Below are 21,821 nucleotides of genomic sequence, written 5' to 3' on the forward strand. Positions count from 1 at the left end.
ATGCATTAGACACGAACACGAACGTTTTGAATATTGACACATGTAATTGTAATTACATAAAAAATCGCTGTCGGTACTTATAAAATAAATGAGAAAGTAAGGTTGTTTGTCTATTGAATGTTAGCTTTTACTTCAGTTCGATCTGTGTCCTTGAAACGCTCACGTGTAGTTGAGATTCGAGAACAATATTCCGATCATTGTCACTAGACGGCGCTGTTCTCACTACATAACTCGCACTAGGCACTCAGAACTATTATGCAAGAATAAATTCGAAACATCGCAATAAACGACAGTGTAATATCAAAAGTGATATGTGACATAAGGTATAAAGGTATTTATTCTCATATACATAGGGAATCACTTCCTTGAGAACAGAGTTTTACACAGTTTCAATTTATATTATATCTTCTATATTAACTAGTACAATGCAACTGGTTACGCCACGTCTCCCGTCCGGGCATTCTAACCATACCAATCATCCGATGGGACGGCAAATCCGACTCGACTGGAAAGAGTTCAATAGCAGGATCAGTCTTAAGATCAAAGGATCAAGGCTTAAGGACCTTTCGAGGTACTGAAGTACAAACATTGTCGCAAACTCTCAGACTCCCGGCTGCTTCTGAGAATTCCTCAACAGAAAGCCAATTACTTTTTAAAGGTTTTGATACGAAATTAACTTTTTATGATAGAAAAATTTGGAGTCTTGTTAAATATGTACTAGCGGAACTCGTAGCCATTAATACAATAATAACAAATACATTAAAGTGAAACAAATATACAACAAATGTGCTTAATTTGTGCTTATAATTTATCTCGTGTTTGACGGTGAAGGAAAAAATCGTGAGGAAATCTACATGTGTCTAATTTCATTGAAATTCTGTAACATGTGTATTCTACCAACCCGCATTGGAGCAGCGTGGTGGAATAAGCTCCAAACCTTCTCCTCAAAAGGTAGAGGAGGCCTTAGCCCAGCAGTGGGACATTAACAGGCTGTTATTGTTGTTATTGTGTAATAACAAATAAAGATATTTTGATCGTAATTTAAAGTAAATTTTGCTAATAAACCAAGCAATAGTTGTAGCATAATGTTTTATGTATAAACTTTCCATTAACAATGTCATTTATACAACACGAAGTAATTACATAAACATTCTGCATGCAATCTGCGTTTATTAGAATCACATACGACATTAAGCATCAGCAATATTTTCAACTAAATAAAAATCTGTGTGCAAAAAAACAAAGTTTTTATAAATCCACTGTGTTCTAAAAAAATAATTAACTAAATAAGTTTCAAAATGATTCAAAATTATAAAACTGTATGTGACTCAATTTTCACAATTATAAAACGTAAAATTGAATATTTTGGAGATATGAGCAATTTACATGGCATTAATAATCTGTTCTCCACATCTCACATCCCTTATTTTAAGAGGTAAAATTATTTCAAAGTGTACCACGTGTATGCACCAACATGGATTTAAGGAGCACGGTGGAATAAGCTCCAAACCTTTTCCACAAAGTTGGAATCTTGGTCCAGCTGTGGGACATTAACAGTGTCCCTTTTATTTTTAGATTATTCTGGTTTGTAGTGCTTACGTCAAGCTGTTTTGGCGCTAGTATCATTTTGCAATCTGCGCTCAAACTTTTCTCAACTGGCGTCGCTTCTTATTCTCTTGAAACAAATTACTTAGATTGGAACACTCCCTTCCCAGCAGTAACAGTTTGCGAGCAAAGTGACAATGGACGAGTTAAGGCATATTTAACTCAGTAAGTTTTTCGTACGATTTCAATAATTAAATTGTTTTATGTTGGGAAATCATTGTCTGTGTACTTGGATTTAAATTCAACTTTTTGTTCCATTGTTTAGTTATTTTTAACTTTTTGTGTTTTTTCTCTTTCTCATTCACCCTTCAAACTAAAACAAAAAATACGTTAGACAGTTTCTAACTATATTTTTTAAAATTACTTTGTCAGGATATTTACATCAATGGATATATTTTTCTATTGATATTACATTTCTTTGTTTTATTGTCTTCTCTTATTATCATAAAAATATATAAACGCAGTAGATATGTAAGTGTAAATGAGAAAGTACTTACTTAGTATTGATCCAATGTATTGCTTTGTAAACTATGTAACACAGAAGCCTAAACTGGCGTCCACGAAGTCATTAGTTGAAATGTATAAAATTTATTCATGTATGAATTCTTTAATAGTACTACATATATGTTGACTCATTTTAAACGGAAAACATTTGCATCGTTAAGGATATGAGACAGCTTGAATTTCTAAATCGCTTTACGGAAACACTGGCATTTCCCCTGGCAATACATATTATCTCTTTGCTCATCACTAGCTTATTTAATTATTGACCTATCGATGTTATTATTAATTTAATTATTTAAATTTCATAATATATACAATTAAAAAAAATACAAATTACAAATTTATAGCAAAAACACGACGTCTAAAATATTGTCCTGTGGCATTGTATCCAAAACTGGCACTATTGCCTCTCTGCACCATGTTTTTGTTACCGATGTTATTAAATATCTGAAAAAGAATAAGTACGGGTTCTTCTCGGTAAAATATACATTCCGAACCGGTCCTTAATTTATGTGCCTTTGATGTATTTTATTAATACTAGTTTTTGGCGGTGGCTTCGTTCGTATATTGGTAAGGTGTTAGCTATAGCTTGCCTCATATAAATTTCATTAAAATCTGTTCTGTGGTTAAATGGTTAAAATGTACAGAACAGCCAGTTACTTTCGCATTTATAATATTATGATTGATTTTAATCTTGTAAAATTGAAAAGTGCTTGTAAAAACCTACGCTGATAAAGTTTTTATTTTTTATTCTGATTAATTTTGAATTATGTAGTAATATAATGGAAATTTAATGAATACATAATGCAATTTTTTTAAATCTATAAATATTTGCTTTTCAAATTGTTACTATTGAAAAATTAATTTGAGAATGATTGTTTGTTTTCCATACTTCTTAATTATAATAGTACAATAGTTTTTAATAGAGAAAATCATACAGATGTATTTTGCTTAACAGGCATAGGTTGTCATCGAATCTAGCTTCATTCTTCAAGGATGTCGCTTTCTGGAATGTTAAATACTGCAGAACATGTAACGTCTGTAAGATCAACGAGACATGTGTTGAAAATTTCGAGAACGCCATCGAAAAGATTAGGCATCGGTGCTCTGAACTTCTGACGGATTGTTGGTGGGGTGGTAGATACTTTAAATGTTGTGATGAGTGAGTACGTTCATATAATAAAGCTCTAACATGCACACACTTTTTTATATGACGTCATTAAACATTTTCCACGATTAAGTTAACCATAAATAATGTTAAATAAAACTGGCTTTAATATGAATAGCTTCTAAAAAAAGTTTTCAATTTTGTTAAAAAATAAAAGTATTAATTATCATCACGGAATAACAATACGAACCTTTTAATATAACAACTAATTCTTTAAGGAGAAACTCGAAATTTACCGAAGAAAAATGTCAGAATGTGATTGACATTGACCAAATCATTATGACATTTCAAGATTACGCGCATCAAAATAGTATATAAGTCACCATAAGTCGGTTGTCAACATTTTACCTATTTTTTTATCTTTTTTGTTCTTGATTTCTTACTTTATAGAGTGACGTCACAGAAGACTAAGTAGAGTATTATAATTTTTTCGTTTCTGATTTATTACTTTGACTGACCGAACAAAAAATAGTAGTAATCAAAGTTTTTATAATTTTATATCTTTTATCAGGACTGATACTGCTATCGCATTACAATCAATTAAATGAATATTGCATTTCATCCTTTGCTAGTACAACTGAAAATATCGTTGATATGATCGCATTAAATCATTGACTGGTGGTAGGGCTTTGTGCAGGCTCGTCAGGGTAGGTACCACCCACTTATCAGATATTCTACAGTAAAACTGTTAGTATTGTTGTATTCCGGTTTGAAGGGTGAGTGAGCCATTTAAACAAGGGACATAACATCTTTGTTCGCAAGGTTGGCGGCGCATTGGCGATGTAAGCGATGACATTCCTTACAATGTCAATGTTTATGGGCATTGGTGACAACTTACCCAGGCTGCTCATATGCTCGCCGCCCGCATATGGGCCACTTGATGGTATTCATTTTATTATTTTTTATATACCTGTACTATATAAAAAAATAATAAAACTTGCGATAATCCACATTTATTACTCAGGTTTTTACTGAAATCGTAATATTTAGTACATTTTTATTTTTGTATAATAAATAATGTCATACATACATACGTATGTATATATAAATATAGCACACTTTTCTGTGGAGTTGCATTTGTAATAGTCACGAGCTGGCTGTGTGATCGTGATAAAATCGTCTAATTTCAGTCTTACGCTCCACGTTCTGATAGATTTGCGTCAATCATTGAGAGGAGCTGAATATACGACTTTAATTTAGTTCCGTATTTTTGGATCGTCTTCCCATCCCTTATTATGCAGTTACACGAATCAAAGTCATCAAGTCAACATTATAATCGTAATTTATTTCAGTGGTTTTGTTTTGTGATATATTCATCGACTCCGATAATTTGTGCCATGTGAAGGGATGTCATTGGTCTTCTATGATCGTGATTAATAAAGCAATACATAATAAATATTTACACACACACACATATATATATTTATTAATATATTTAGAAGCTATAAATAAAAAGTGTAATAATTGCTTGAAATTCCTTTTTTTAAGGCTGCATCCAATTGAAAGTGAGTATGGGATTTGTTATGTATTCAATTCTGCTCTGCTTGGCAACTCTAGTATTCTGACAGTTAACAGACGAGTGGGGCTCATCGACTTCGTGTTCTCAGCTGTTGAATTAGTCGGAGTAAGTATTCGTTTAATTTACGTTATAAGTCTTTTGAGTTTTCCTAGCAAAATTTCACCCTTCTAACCCTAAAAACTAGCCACTAGTAGTTTTTTTTAATATAAAAGGGCTTATCAAAAAGTCGGTGTACTGCTTCTATTCCCTAACTTTCTTTAGTTACAATATGTAACTGTAATCTGTTACGACGATACAGAGCAGCCGTGGGATCTTTTTTTTTTTTTTTTTTTTTTTTTTTTTTTTTTTTTTTTTTTTTTTTTTTTTTTTTATAAACTTTATAGATACCAATAGTTTTAATATTACGAGTCTGTCTTTCGGCACGTAGAAAGGTAGCTTTAACTAACTATTTGCCTGTATATAACAGCATAATGATTATTCATTTAAGTACCAGGTCATATAAGTATATAAGCACCAGTAGTTCTTAGACGTTTTGAAGTTCAGGAATATATATATATATATATATATATATATATATATATATATATAATATTCTGTATTATCTCAAAGAAGATACAAATAACACGTTTTATATATTTACGTTTTATATATTATCTTAGTGCGTATATAAGCGTAGGTGCCAAATACCAGTTAATATTTAACTTTTAATAAATAAATAAAATATAAAAGATGGAATGCCAAAATTTTCAATAATTTTAACATTATTGGAGCTTTAGTTTTCAACATATCAAGGATTGAGAACCACCGGGTTATATGTGTTGTAGGACATATTAATTATAAGCCTATAGCCTATATATGTTGGACATATGACATTTTAATTACAAAACTTGAAAGGATTCTAAAGCCATTACTCGCAATTGTATTGTTTTTTCGCTTTTTCATAACAGACCATTCACATTCATACATTCGGAACCGGTCAAGCTTCGTAATTAAATGAGATCATCATTTGTAACAAAACGAGATGGCCCAGTGGTTAAAATTGCTTAAATCTTAGCCGATGATCGTGAGTTCAAACCCGGGCAAGCACCACTGAATTTACTTAATTTGTGTTTATAATTCATCTCGTGCTTGAAGGTGAAGGAAAACATCGTGGGGAAACCTGCATGTGTCTATATTGTTTCACTGAACTTACTCCACATGTGAATACCACACATTATGTGTATGTGGTGAGAGGAGGCCTTAGCCCAGCAATGGGACATTTACATGCTATTACTTTTAAAATTGAAAAATTATGATTCAAAAGTGCTTGTTAAAATTCAATTTACTATCGACACGTTAATGCTAAGTTACTTCAGAGTTTTTAAGCGATAAAGAATTATTTAATAAAATAAATGTAGGTACTTCATTTTTTTAGTTTTCCTTAAATATTTTTATATCAAGTATATGACTTGCCTTAACCATGATACAACGTTTATAGCTTCGAAAATGGTTGTAAAAATATTTCATGGCTTTTCTGAGTATCATTATATAAATTTTTATTTATGGCTTTATTCATATTTACCTTTATTTTTTTAGGTGAGAATTCACGCACCTGACGACATTGTATCAATCGCTTTGGAGAATATATTAAGCCGCAGCGCTTCTTTGCCCCTTGTAACTGAATTCGAGGCCATTTTAAAGGTGATATAAAAACTTTTTACTATTATTTAAAAGGTGACTAACGAATTCAATAACAATAATTCAACTTTATTCACGTATACCTATCTAATTTATTGTTCACACTAAACCGTATTTATCTATAAATATAAACAAGCGGAATACTACTGCCCGACTGACTGATCACGGGATCTCCGAATCTATAGTACTGATTGACTTAATACTTAGCATAGTGCAAGTCCTTTCATGACGCTCACTGACAAAGATTTTACGCAATAATATCCTGGGACATTTTTCACACACGGCCATCTGATTCCAAAAAAATCAGACAACTGATTTACTACATAAAATATTTTTCTTTTGTAAATACATACTTATATAGATAATTACACCCAGCCTCAGGACAAACAGACATACTATGTATAATTATTATTTTACCCGTACGAAACGGCACGGGCGGCTATATAATGGTTTTTCATAACTGATTTTATCAACGTTGTGGATGTGACAACTCAGTAGTTTAGTGGAGATAGGAGGGGTAATGAATACATACTCAGATGGAGTCGAGACGGGCGGCCAGTATATTATGAATAATGGCCGAGATAACAGTAAATAGAATAGGTGGATCATAATCTAAGATTGCAGGTGACTAACTTAGTGACATATTCGTTTTATTTGTAATTATGATTCATCTCGTGTGTGGCGCTAAGTGAAATTATGGATAAGCTACATACAATTTGTGTAATTTTACCATTAACAGGTAATATTAGTGGAATGTACTCCAAACCGTCTTCTGTTTTATTTTCTTCATTTATTGATTGTATATAATGTAGCAACGGAATTTCAGGTGGAACAAACAGTGAATGATTTATCTGTTTCATCTTTATCAGAGACGATGCGAGGTTGTCTCTTCAAAGACGACCGTCCACCATATCCGGATTGGCCTTTCAAGCAGTACACATATAGCGGATGCCTGCTGTTTTGCAGAGCTTTGGCACAATATAGTTCCTGTAACTGCTCTCATCATTTTCTGGCTAAAATTGGTAAGAATGACATCGGATGATAGATATTTTAACATTTTTGTTAATGTGTATTATATTTAATACGACTTAAAGGGTAATAATAAGTCAGATATTTGTCTTTCTGATGCATAACAGCTTTTAGATATTTTTTGTCAGCATATATCATGCTTATATTTCAACCCGATGATGAAGGAAAACATTTTGACGTTGAACAGGTGCAGTATTCCAGAATTAGTACAATTTCACTAAAATTCTGCCAAATGTGTATTCAAAATCTGCATTGGAGAAGCGTTGTAGCATAAGCTCTAAATCTTCTCCTCAAAGAGAGAGAATGTATATAACCCAGCAGTGGGACATTCAAAGAGTGTTACTTTTATATGTATTAAAGCATTAATAAAACCATGTTTGTTTGCTCCAATTACTCCCAATAGTGACACTAAACCTAGATTATGTAAATCTGTTCAAATAAAAGACAGTAATTTCCACTGAACGTTTATTTAATAATAAAATTATATATTTTTAATATTTTATCAAATCTATCTTGATAATTTGTATACACATAGTTACATTTAAATACGTTAAAAAAATCTTTTCCATAATAATAAACGTTTCATTCGTTTAAAAAAAACATTCCAATATTTCAATATTAATATTAATAATCTTTCCAAATTGTCCAAAGCCTTTTCACAAGAAAATTGGCAGGAAATTGTTTGAAGCAAGTTAAGAAAAGGTTAAGCATTCATTTTTCTTTCGTAAATTATTTTAAGGTCCAATATACCTGAATAGAAAGGTAATGTTAAAATACTTAGACCTATTCCTAAATAGATAAGTCTGTGGAAAAAACCTATTTGACTCTCCGGTAGACTTGACCTTTTAATCTCTGAGAATAACTAAGGGGCCTTTAGGGAATATAATATAAATGACGGATATACATATGTAGCATAGGTTACATAGGTAGACATAGGTCATAGGTTCATGCTCTTTAGATGTCTAGGGAGTAAAAGTTCTAGTTCAATTTTTCATGTTTCGTTATACTATAGTAGTATATATAGTGTTGTTGGTAGTAAGTAGTATAAAATTTTTTTTCCTTCTAATTACACTTATTAATCCTTTTTTTTACAGTGAAAATTCCAGCATGCAATATTAAGGGCTTGGCATGTTTATATCAAAGTCGAGGTTTGTATTATGCAATACCATATAATTAAAGCTTTTATGACGAAACTTTTTTGTTTGACAACGCAGTGAAATTTTTTAATATAGATTTTAGAAAATATTTATCTTTTATAAATTTCAATTTACATCAAAATGATTTGTTTTTTGAATGAAATAAGGCACTTGGTAGCTGTGTCAGCTTTCTTTGACCTCTATGTGTGAGAGAACTCATGAGTAACCCATTTAAACGTCGAGACTAGCTTGTTCTAAAAATTAAGATCAGTAAATATCCTCAAAGTACTGGGCTATCACACTAATCTACGGTCTAGGATCATGCCCTATATTTTTCGTCTCGAGCATGGGAAGAGTTGAGACTACTCCTTAGTTATCTCCTTTGAGCGGGATTGGCCTTTTTCCGGTCCTGATAAATTGACGGCAGGTGAAACTGAGAAGCACAGATATTTATATGAGAATATTGCAAACTAAAACATCCAAAACGTTTTGCATCCTCTGGTACAAATTTGATGGTTTAGTAGTTTTTTTTTTCATTTTAAGGCATTTTAAATAAACGTCTTCAATTATTGGTATGGATATAAAATATCCTGGGACATTTTTCAAACACGGCTATCTGATCCCAAATTAAGCTTCTACAGAGCTTGTACTATGGAAACCAGACTATATATACTATTTTTCAGTTATACTATATATACTATTTTTCTTTTGTAAATACATACTTATATTAATAATTACACCCAGACTCAGGACAAACAAACATGATTATGCACACAAATATCTGTCCTGGGTGGGAATCGAATCAACAACCTTCGGCGTAATAGGCAAGCATCCATCAACCACGACAACCGGCTCGTCTAAAAAACTCTTGTTATGCAATAATTGGGGACAGGAATGTTCATTAATCGTGTAAACAATGCTGTTAGCGTTCTTACAACAATTCAACGTTGTCATGATTTGTGTTTACAATTTTTACTTTTTTATACTTAAGTCTTTATTAAATGTTACATTATTTCAGATGAATTCCTAAAATATGAATGCAATTGTCCAATGGCTTGTGAAGACACACAATATAAAGCTGTTCACATATTTTACAAGTAGGTGTTCTATGTATTTTAATTAGAAATATAAATTAAGAACTCAAAAGCTGGAAACTAAATGTTGTAAGTTAAGCCAATCTGTTTAAGAATTTTTTCAGGTAATCTTTGTGTTCGTTATACAGGATAACATGTATGAAGCCTAAACGTCTATAGTAATATTATGATTAACTATAAATATACAGTATAGTACAGTAAAAGCCTGTTCATGGCCCACTGCTGGGCTAAGGTCTCCTCTCCCTTTTGAGGAGAAGGTTTGAATACACATCTAGCAGAATTTCAATGAAATTAGAGACATGCAGGTTTCCTTCACCGTCAAGCATGAGATGAATTATAAAATTAAGTTAAGCACATGAAAATTCAGTGGTTCTTGCCCGGGTTTAAATCCATGATCATTGGTTAAGATTCTCGCGTTCTAACCCCTTGGCCATCTCGGCTCTACTAGGCTTCTCGGCTCTCTATATAACTAACTCTCTATATAATATAACTTTAAGTTAATTAATGTTAATAAATAAAGTATGAAAGCGAGTTTAATTTTACGGCTTAGTGACAAACTTCAGTATTCGAGTCTCGGGTCGAGCCATTAAAATATTATTGCGATACTATTAGGGAATTCTTAATAGTAAGCTAGAGCTGCCAATAAAAATTATTATTACAAATTAGGACTAATAAAGTAAGTTAATTTGATTTCTAAGCGATGCTAACCTTAATCGAAGGATTAAAAACCACGCTGTAGGACTTTATACAGCGCTTCCACTTCCGTGGAAACTTCATTACTCTGCCTGGAAAATTTAATTTTTCTTGTTACTTTGAGTACTATTAACGAACTTTTCCTTTAATTAATAAATATATCAATGTAATTAATAATAAAACAGCGTAGTAAAAAAGAAGAAGCGTATAAAAAATCGTTTATTTTACAATAAATGGAATATGACAATAGTTTTGAAATAATTTGAAACATTATGTATATATATTAGAAAAAACATACAAAATAAATATTTTAAACAGTCAATTATATTTTTAGTAGAGCGTTATTTGTTATTTTCAAGTTTAAAACTCATAACACATTGTTCTGTAGTCGAGTGAGCGGTAAGTTATCATCAGAGCTGATGAAGCGAGGGTCCAGAGCTCGAGTGCGATTTGCTTCGTTGCCGACCCTGAGAGTTCGAAGACTTGCTATTAAGGATACTCTTGGACTTGTTGGTAAATATATAATACGATGTAATTATTTTTCTTATGGAAACCCCAAGAATATATTTATAATATAAAAAAATATATTGTGATGTAATCAATAATGTATAAAATAATATCATATAATTGATAGTCTCATGGTGGCACCTTCTTGTCATATATTCTATAGCCAAGCAGTAATACTTAGTATTTTTGTGTTCCGACTTAAAGGGTGAGTGAGCCAGTCTAACTGCGAACAAAGGACATAACATCTTAGTTCCCGAGATTAGCAGTGTATAGACAATATTATGAATTTTTAATGTTTCTCACAATGCCAGTGTCTATCAGTCTTCCAAATAATTTCAAATAAAAAAAATGAAAGTCATTGCAACAAAGAAAGCCAATCAATACTGTACAGTGGTACAGCCTGCTGTAGGCGTATGTTCAAGAAACCGTGATAATTTTAAGAGCAACAACTTTACCAACGAGATTATATTTTTTTAATATATAACGTTATCTTATTTATAAATTTTGCTTAGAGGGTGATAAGTTAGACAATGCAGTATTTTCTTTTTTTGAAAGTCAAATCAATAACGACAGAAAGAGAGAAATAATTGTTTAAGTAACGCTGCAAATTTATTAATTGAAAAGCCTTGTCGTAACATGCGAGTCGATGAACTTTTTACGACAAACCCCATTTATATATTATCGTATTTTCACGATCCAGTACCTATTCCAATTTGGAAAGCTATCGAATTTGGATTTAACAATTGAAAACCGATATGATTGTATGATATCGAATATTATTTCCATTTTGGTTTTGATTAAAATAGAAAAAAATGTTTAAAGTAAATATTTAAATAGTACTTCCAGTTTCTGAACGGCTTATCAAAGTCAGATTTACTAATCTCGCTAAATACCGAACGCCTCCGGTAAATACCGGCTATAAATGTCTCCTAGTAATAACTATTACAAATACGCATAGTTTCTGATGGTTAAATACGTAATTTTTTGAGAAAAGACACTCCTAATAAGTTTTTTTCTTTACAGTAGACATTGGAGGGGTTGGCGGGGTGTTTTTCGGGGCCTCCCTTCTGAGTGTCATCGAGCTGATCTATCTCTTTTGTATCAGACGGAATAGAAACTAATAGGTATTTTATAAGCAGTTCCTATAATTAAATATCAAACAAAAAACTCCTAGTGGCTTAAAATTCACTTTATAATGTATGTTACAGAATAAATGATAATAATTATATACAATGCTAGTTCAGACTCGTGTATGACTAATGACGACACTGACATATACCCTTTGACAGTTGCATGAGTTATCGTGAGTCAGTAGAATTGGGTTCAAAATCATTGTGTTGAAAATACTCGATTGTGTTACACGTGCACACTGATTATGTCATTCTGCAACATTACTACTTTAAAATATGCTTAATCATAATTATGCATTACAATATTTATTATATGTACACCAAATAAAGTTAAAATCTTTTATTTACGAAAGTTCCTTGAGTGTTATTCTGTCACACTGCTCTAAAGTGGATTGATGGATACAATAATGTGACACAAAATCCTTCGAAGGCTACTCCACGTTTTTCTTCAACTTTGAGCACAAGATGTTTATTATTAAACTAACGAAATTAAGCATGATAATAACTTTTTTTGTTTCGAGCCCGCTGGCTCGATTAAGATGTGTGTTATACTTATTGGGCCATATCGTTCATACAATCAAACATCAAACAATATTATTTATTGTTACTTTTGATGCCAAGACAATTGCAAATGCGTTGAAGCTTTTAATAAAGGTAAGATTAAAGCAGATTTTTTATAAATGCTCAATGTATATTGATATCGAAGTATTTGTTGACAGCTTTAAAAAAACTAACATAAATGTAAAAAAAATATTGAAAAATTGTAATTTATCATTTCTTAATTGCTTATATAACATATTACATAATTACACGATAAAACTAAACAATATATTATATTAGCGAAATGTTTATATCGCTATTAGACACTAATCGAAAAATACTAATATATAAAGTAAGATTTGATATTGAAAAAGAGTTTGTTGATTTATGAGACATATTTTATATGTCTCATAAATACGTCTCGTAAATACCGAACGAAACCTAAAATAACTTGCGTCCGGGCCAGATGCGGAAATTCCTTTTCCTGTTTCAGTCTAAAAGGCCGGAAAATGTGCTACCGGGCTTTTGTGAGTGGTATTTTATTACTAGACTAGCTCTTTCATGTTATATTTAACTTTATTATTAGAAATTAAGAAATTTAAAATAAAAAACTGCTTTATTACGTTAACTGTGAGGTTCCAATGCAACTTATTATTCTGACGCCAAGATACGAAACATTTAGTATCTGACGGTTAGTAATTTAAAATTTTTAGTTGCACTTTAAATCGCATTACGGGTTTTTTAAGCTGTTATGATAATATAGAATAATATTATAAATATTAGAATTATAGAATCCTGCATATTTTGTAAAAAAATCTAAGGAATGTACGAATTGTACATTTAATCTACTTATTAATATAATAAGTGAATCTGTTATAACGTCTTAATCAACTAATCATGAAAAGTTTCATACACGACGTCAGAGCTACAGAAAAAGACATAGAGTACGTAAAACCTCCCTCATCACACGCGGGCGAAACCACGGGGGATATTAGTCATAAATAAAAAAAAAATGAAAACGATGTAAAAATACGTCTAAAATAATAATGGGTTTTAATTTAATTTTAACTGTATCTATAAAAGTTATAGTACTAACGATTATTTACAGTGTATAATAACATAAGGCCTTGTTCTAATGCTCAATGGCTTCATACGACATATGTCGGTTTCCGGAATTTAGCTAACGGAAACTAATTGGTGGTTTGAATCTGCAATTTATTAAGTGAATTAGTCACTGGCTTATAATCGGATTAGCAAATGAGCCATCTGATGGTAAGTAGTCACCATTGCCTATATGCATTGGGGATGTAAGAAATAATAACCATTCCTAAAATCGCCAATACGCCACCTACCTAACTATACTATCTATATATGTATAACGAGACAATGCTCACGACAATGTACACGTCGAGTTCTTATGTTATTTACTCCAATTCCATCCACAATTTAGAATTTTGTTATCAATAAGCTTTTTATATTTGCCTGGGAACCAATTCTACTAGCAAATTGTCACCTTATCGCGATCGAATCGAAGCGTGATCGTTGCCATTTATCCGCTTTCCTATTCTTTAATTTAATTATCGATTATAAAAGTTAACAATTAAGTTGACTTAACTGGAGTTGAAGAAGAGAATAAATTTTGACATAACGGTATTTGTTAACATATTATCGGTTCGGTTACGATTGAAATAAATAAAGAGAATTCAAAGTTGCACCTCCAGCCAGGTGGACCGACGACCTTAAGAAGGTGGCGGGCACCAACTGGATGCGAAAGGCGGAGGACAGGGAGCTTTGGCGCACCTTGGGAGAGGCCTATGTTCAACAGTGGACAACGATTGGCTGTTGATTGATTGAAAGTTGGATCGGAATTGAATCGGGAACGTATCGTAATCGACATAGATTAGAATTCAGCCCCTGATATATGTGTGTGAATGTAACATTTAACAATATCAAAATTGTTCAAGCAAAACAACATGGTGTCCGCTTCAAAAACATGGTATCCGATCACAAAAGAACTAATCAATTTCCTACGTCTTACAAGAGAATAGAAGAATAGAGATTATTTTAAACTATCTTACATAGAACTTGTTCTTCTTTGACGCAGCAACGCGGCCACGGTTTGACGACGTTTTGGAATGTTTTTTTGATTGAATGACAAACGTTTATACTGTTTATAGATAGATTATGAAATAACACTACATATAATTACTAATTTATGCTACAACGGCTAATCAGATATTCATGGATAATGAAGAAAGCTTAAATTTTTAAATACATTTTATTTTTGGTTTTTGTATTTAGCACATTGACGGCTGTTGAACCAATGCCAGGGGAAACTGTATTGACCTGCCGGTCAGGGAGACCCGAAGAAACAGCTGTTCCGCTGGCCGCCCGTGGCATAGTACAGGGGCCCGAGCGTGCCTAACCAGCTCGTGAGGCTGCCCCACCAGGCCACGCATAATCTCGGGGTGGACCGTCGTGCCGGTTGGTGACCGGTAGGTGGGGTCCCGGCGGCCACTTCCGGGGGGGTTCGGGGGCCCTTCCGTCCGGCGGGTCAGTGTATTTTTCCTTTTGGCAACCACTTGGGGAAACACGCCTCCACACTTTGCCCATCCCTATCGTGGCAATACATCGCTCGCTTCACGTCTCTTTTCCACTTCATTTTTCCCAAATGGCGCAACAAAAAAGAAATAACGGTCGTACAGCGGTGCACACCCCCACCATACCCTCGCTGTTTGAGGTCGAGTTCTCTAACATCCGAGGACTCCACACTAACCTCAACGCTGTCCACCACCATCTCGAGACAGCACAGCCAGCAATGTTGTTTCTCACGGAGACACAAATACTCCGTCCTGCCGATACCAGCTACCTTAATTATCCCGGCTACACGCTTGAAGAATCCTTCAAAGCGAAAGCCGGAGTATGCTTGTTCGTCAGGACGGATGTTTGCTGTCACCGACTGCGCTGCTTGGAGGACCCCTCCTTCTCCATGTTGGTGGTACGTGTGGACCTGGTTCGTCAGAGCCGAGTCTACGTGTGCCTCTACAGATCCCACAATGGTGACTTGGAGACAAGCCGATTATTTGACCATCTTAGTCGGGTGGCAGATGCTGCGCAAGAGCAATTTCCTAACGCGGAATTGGTGTTTTTGGGGGATTTTAATGCTCACCACGAATCCTGGTTGAAATCCCTCAAAACTGAACATGCTGGAAGGACTGCTCATGCTTTTGCTCTCACACATTGAATTGACCCAACTGGTTGATCAGCCCACCAGGATCCCAGACATTGATGGGCAAGCACCTTCTCTACTGGACCTTCTGCTGACTTCTCACCCGGTGGAATATCAGGTTGTGGTTCGGGCTCCTCTTGGCTCTTCGGATCACAGCCTTATTTCTACCAGAGTGCCACAGGCCAAGCTGCCGCCACTAGCGGTATGCAAACGTCGCGTTTGGCACTATAAGTCGGCGGATTGGGACGGTATGCGCGATTACTATGCGTCGGTCCCTTGGAAGGAACGTTGTTTCAGTGGGAATGACCCGACAGCTAGTGCCGCTGCTGTTGCTGGCGAGATCATGCTGGGAATGGAATACTAAATTCCTAGCTCAGATCTCGTCAGTAGGAGTACGCGTAACCGTTGGTTCACTCGTGAATGTGCCGATGCTGTATCATCTAAGCAGGCGGCATATCGCAAGTGGATCAACGGCTGTATTAGCGGGGCATCTAACATTGACTCACTGAAAGCAAACTATAATAAAAATTCCAAGTCCTGTAGAAAGGCATACACGAGAGCGGATGCACAGCGCATTGTACAGATTGGTCATGACCTTGTTTCGCATCCTAGGGGCTCCCGTAGCTTCTGGCGTCTGACCAAGTCTGTGCAAAACAATTTCTGCCAACCTTCGCTGCCACCGCTCAGAAATCCGGACGGATCGCTAGCTCACAGTCCGCAAGAGCAAGCTGATCTCCTGGCTAAACTCTTTGCCGATAATTCCGTCATCGATGATTGTAGTGCACTGCCACCTACAATACCTGCATGTGGCCATACGATGCCTGACATTAAAATCAGGCAACGTGATGTGCGTGCGGAGCTGCAATCACTTGATGTACGGAAAGCTAGCGGTCCCGATGGAATACCAGCCATAGTGCTGAAGAAGTGCGCAGCGGAGCTGTCTCCTGTGTTAACGCGCCTGTTCCAACTTTCTCTCTCTTCGGGAAGTGAGCTAATGTGCAAGCGGTTCCCAAAAAAGGGGATCGGTCTGACCCGGCAAATTATCGGCCAATAGCTATCACCTCAGTACTTTGTAAGGTGATGGAACGGATTTTAAACAACCAACTGATCCATTACCTAGAAGATCACTGTCTAATTAATGATCGTCAGTACGGGTTTCGACCAAAACGGTCCACAGGTGATCTTCTAGCGTACGTAACACACCTCTGGGGTGAAGCTATCGACAAGCATGGAGAATCGTTGGCTGTCAGCCTCGATATCTCCAAGGCTTTCGACAGGGTCTGGCACAGAAGTCTTCTCTCCAAGCTACCGGCATATGGTCTGCCTGCTCAGCTATGCACCTGGATTGCCAGCTTCCTACACAAGCGTAGCCTTCGTGTTTTAGTAGATGGTTGCGCTTCACAATTCGATGTAGTGAATGCTGGGGTCCCCCAGGGATCTGTGCTATCTCCAACACTCTTTCTTTTGCATATCAATGATATGCTCTCCCTTGGGAACATACATTGCTATGCAGATGATAGTACAGTGCATGGTGGATACCACGGACGCTCAGTGGCTGGGCGGGCGGAAACTGAGGAGTAGGCGTAAAAGGCATATGTTACGTGATAAGTTTTTGAATAACTACGATAATATATAACAAACTTTTTTATCCCGGAAACTTTTAACGGTTCTCGTGTTATAGCTAACTATTTATGCAATTTCTTTCTCTTCAGACGGCTAATTGGATTTTAATGTTTGGTGTCAAGAAGGTTTTATTCCAGAGAAATGCAGTTCTTTTGTGGTAATTATTTTTAGTATTACTTTGTGATCGTGATGAAATGCATAGAAAAGCGTATTTTATGTATAAATACTTCGTGTTTTAATGTTTGTATATCACACACATACATACATATCATATGTCATTTCTACAACTAGTTTTTTATAGGATGATGACATCATGCATGAGAAACAATATTAATACTAAATTGCCTAACAGTAATCAGATTTGGATTATATCTAGTACTTAAATTAGTTTTAACAGATGATATTAAAACTACTTTTAATCACAATACAAGCCGGTTCTCCGTAGTTTTCAGTGCCGCAAAAATCTGACATAATCGTGTTATTCACAAATGTATAAACATATATGTGTGAGGGTGGCTGTACAATTTGTAAGTCCTAAAAATAGCGCGTGACATACAATTTACACATACATAGATCATTTACCTCACGTATTGCCTTGTTTCGTTATATATTTTGGGAATCTCGTTTCTAAATTGTCTTTTCTTTTTTTTTATATTATCTATTATAATAGCGGTATAGGTTTTTTTAAGGCTGCAAATAAATAGAATTGCGTATACCGTAATAAATATCCCATCAAAAACATAAATGTGAAATGAGAGCCAAGTTCAATGGTCAGTCCTGAAATTTATTTATAGCAGCATAAAATATTTTATAACAACTTAAAATATCATTTCTTATAACTTAGGATATATTGAAGCCTAAGGTCTGACTCTTTCATATACGAATTATTATTAAGTACCTATTAAAACAGACGAGAAGAGCCCTATGTTCGATGGCTAGTTTTTACCAGAAAGCCAAATTTTCGGAAGTTAAAATAAGAACTTGCGAAGGTTCTAATATAATTTTCATTTAAAATCTCAGTTAATCTCTACTCGACTATACTCTTCGTTATAAGTACTAAAACTGATAAGTTTGGATTAAGAAAAAAATAAGGGTGGTATTCCAGTACAGTAACAAACATAAAGACCGGCTATCATCAATTTTGATTACTGATTCTTACATTATAGGCACAATATATTAGAAAATTTATAATAAAATGATAAAAACTGCTAAAAAATACCTGTTTCTGATTTATTCCTAATTGATTTATTTCTAACCCAACCACCTATCCAGATGCCAAATTTGAACTTTCTAGGTCATCTGGAACTGGATTAGAGTTTTGATCTATAGGTCAGTCAGTGATAAAAATGACGATTTTTGGACGATAATAACTAAATTACCGTTTGAGGTGTGTTTATGAAATTTAGATCACATATGTATCTCGCAGGTCCCAATATGTGAATCAAATTTGACATGTTTAAATGTCAAAAGTGGCTCCAAATGGTTCGTGTAATATTACACACGGTGCTGCTCGCTATTTCTGTTAGCTTGAACTTGGCTTGGCTACCGCCTGTCTTCAAACAACACTTACTGTTATATTACATTACAGGAATGGTGCATACTATTACATTACAAATTGGTCGATGTTTTTAATAAAAAGCGGTGCGCAATTTTACATTACAAGAGGTGCACAAGGTGCCACGTCACAAGCCACGCGTACTTTCATTACAAACGGTGCGTTCTCATTAACTTCTGTAATGTTTGAAGTTGTAACATTACAAGTGTGTACATCAAACTTTTGTCGTATTCATGGATATATTAGTGGTTTTAGTCTTATCAACGCATGCCAATGCTCTGACTGGTAGTATAAAGAGTACACTTCATAAGAGGTTAGCTGGTTCATAATATAAATAATATAATTAAACGTGCATAGAGATGAGCACCATTTATATAAATGAATTGATGCAATTGAATACAAAAACCTCGTCAGAAGCAGATACCATTTGCGTCGTGAATACTTAATTGTTACAGGACATTAAAACGTGATCGTGGTCATTAGTTATATAAGATTATAAGTTTTAATATTCACATAAAACACACATAAAGATATATACACACATACTCACACACAAATAACTATATGTGAAATTTTTGGTGTTTATTTCTCTAAAGTTTTTTTTTAATGAAAATGATTGGTAGACTGACAAATAGGCCCGTAGACATTGGTGCTGTAAAAAATATTAACTACACTTACATTACCAATGCGCTACCAATCTTGGTAACTAAGATGTTAAAACCCTCGTGCCTGTAGCTACACTGTTCCAAATGACATAAGACACACGTCACAAAATCTTTCACAAAAGAATATATAAATTAAATGACATAATATTTATATGTTTTGTATACTATATTAGCTATACAGTATAAGCTATACAGCACTGCTGTAAGAAGTCACTTCATTAATCACCTGCGAAATATTCACAACCGACTTATACTATTTTTATGTGGTTAATGCCGCATATCACTTTCTGATATTTTCGATCGTTTTTTTACGGCGTTTCGTGTTTGTTCGATATAACGAATTGGGGAGAAAATACTAAGTCCGGCTGGTTGGCAAAAACTATCCGAGACAGCGTAATATAATCTATCGTATGTTATATATAATATATCTTTACCATAGTAAGCATTTCAATCTCTCTCTATATATAATAAAGCAGTAGAACCTGTGTCTGTATATAGAAAATATTTATCAAAAAATTAGTATGGGTGATAAAAAGTATAACAGTACAGAAAAATGCATATTATTGTTCACGCTAATCTCTGAAACTATGTAATGGATTTTCTAGCGGTTCTTACAGAAATATTAAGGTCAGTTTGAAGCAACATTTAGGCTTTCTTATGAGGAAGTTGGTTATCAGTGAAAAATGTTATCGTCATTTAAAGATAATATTAAATTCGCCTTCTATACATATGATGACTGCCTCGTTGGTCTAGTGGCTTGATATAAGTCCGCAGACCCGGAGGTCCTGGGTTCAATTCAGGTCAGGTCGGGCCAGTAAAAAGTTATCGGGTTTTTCTGTCAGAAAATTCTCAGTAGCAGCCCGGAGTTTTGAAATTGGAATCGTATACACGCCCGTGCCTCGGAAAGCACGTAAAGCCGTTGGTCCTAGGGAATAGAGAGTGCACCTGTGTTTGCGCACACACTTGTGCACTATAATATCTCCTGCGTAGTTGGCTAATCTCTCTTGAGATTGGCCTCCTTGGCCGGAATCGGTCTGGAGGACATTATTATTATTATTATACATATAATAAAGCAGTAGAAACAACGTATACATTGAATAAATTTGTCCAAAAACTGGGTCTGGGTGATAAGTAGCTGGGACCAGCTAGTGTTTAATATAATGAACAAAAACTCAACGGTCTTTTTTAGTAGTAGTAGTTTTATTTCCCATAGCGTAAGTGTGTTCCTGTGTTATGTACCCATTACCGGTTTAACATGATCATTTCGGTTTCTTTATTTTTATGCAATGTTTTTTGAAGTTCTTACTTAAATCGTCATTTGCCAATATTTAAAAAGGCTGCTGTTTTCAATACGCAACAAGCTATTCAATAACAATGATATTAATTGTTAATTTCTAGAGGTCTTATTTATAAACGCTGTTTAACGGGTGATTAGTTTAATAATACTTTGTCTCCTTCTTTTGAATGTCAAATAATTAACGACAGATAAAGAGAAAGTAGTGTTTATATAAACGGCCGCTAAGCAACGCTTATATAGTAGTAATATATAGTTTTAATCATTTTGCATTCGTCATTTCTATAAATTATATTATTTACAAAATCATTCATATTTTTTTGAAAGTAAGTAATCGACCAAAAGCAATTATTTTTATAAATTACGATTAATTATTTTTTATGAGCGTCTGTATGTATATTTGTCTCTTTCATATTATTTATCTCTTCAAAATCGTGTCGTCGTTATTATTTATATTGATACTAGTTTCCGCCTTCGGCTTTACCTGCTTATGAATAGGGGGGGGGGGGTATTGTGTAGGTATTAAGTAACAGTACAGTAACAGCCTGTTAATGTCCCACTGCTTTATTATAATCACAAATTAAGCACATGAAAATTCAGTGGTGCTTACCCGGGTTTGAACCCACGATCATCGGTTAAGATTCACGCGTTCTAACCAATAGGCCATCTCGGCTAGGTATTAAGTACGCATTTCACTAGTACGCACTAGTAGTACGCCCTAGGTGTTAAGTGCGCATTTCAAAAGTGATAGATTTTTGTTAGTCAATGAGCGAGTGTAACGCTTCTATAATAAACCGAAAAGATTTTGAATTAATCCTTGAAATTATTGTCTTAATAGTTTATGAGTCGATGA

At 34.3% G+C, this 21,821-nt stretch overlaps 1 protein-coding gene across 1 annotated transcript; it reads left to right on the top strand.

The window, feature by feature from the left end:
* Positions 1 to 1,298: 1,298 nt before the first annotated feature.
* On the top strand, positions 1,299 to 12,364 carry LOC126772944 (sodium channel protein Nach-like). Its single transcript, XM_050493553.1, has 10 exons — positions 1,299 to 1,435; positions 1,576 to 1,770; positions 3,068 to 3,271; positions 4,766 to 4,901; positions 6,372 to 6,476; positions 7,300 to 7,495; positions 8,597 to 8,650; positions 9,657 to 9,735; positions 10,814 to 10,938; positions 11,956 to 12,364. Exons 1-10 carry the CDS (start codon positions 1,299 to 1,301, stop codon positions 12,051 to 12,053), a joined length of 1,329 nt encoding a protein of 442 aa, XP_050349510.1. The 3' UTR covers positions 12,054 to 12,364.
* Positions 12,365 to 21,821: the final 9,457 nt, after the last annotated feature.

This window comes from Nymphalis io, chromosome 13 (genome assembly GCF_905147045.1).
Source record: "Nymphalis io chromosome 13, ilAglIoxx1.1, whole genome shotgun sequence".
NCBI classification, from domain to species: domain Eukaryota; kingdom Metazoa; phylum Arthropoda; class Insecta; order Lepidoptera; family Nymphalidae; genus Nymphalis; species Nymphalis io.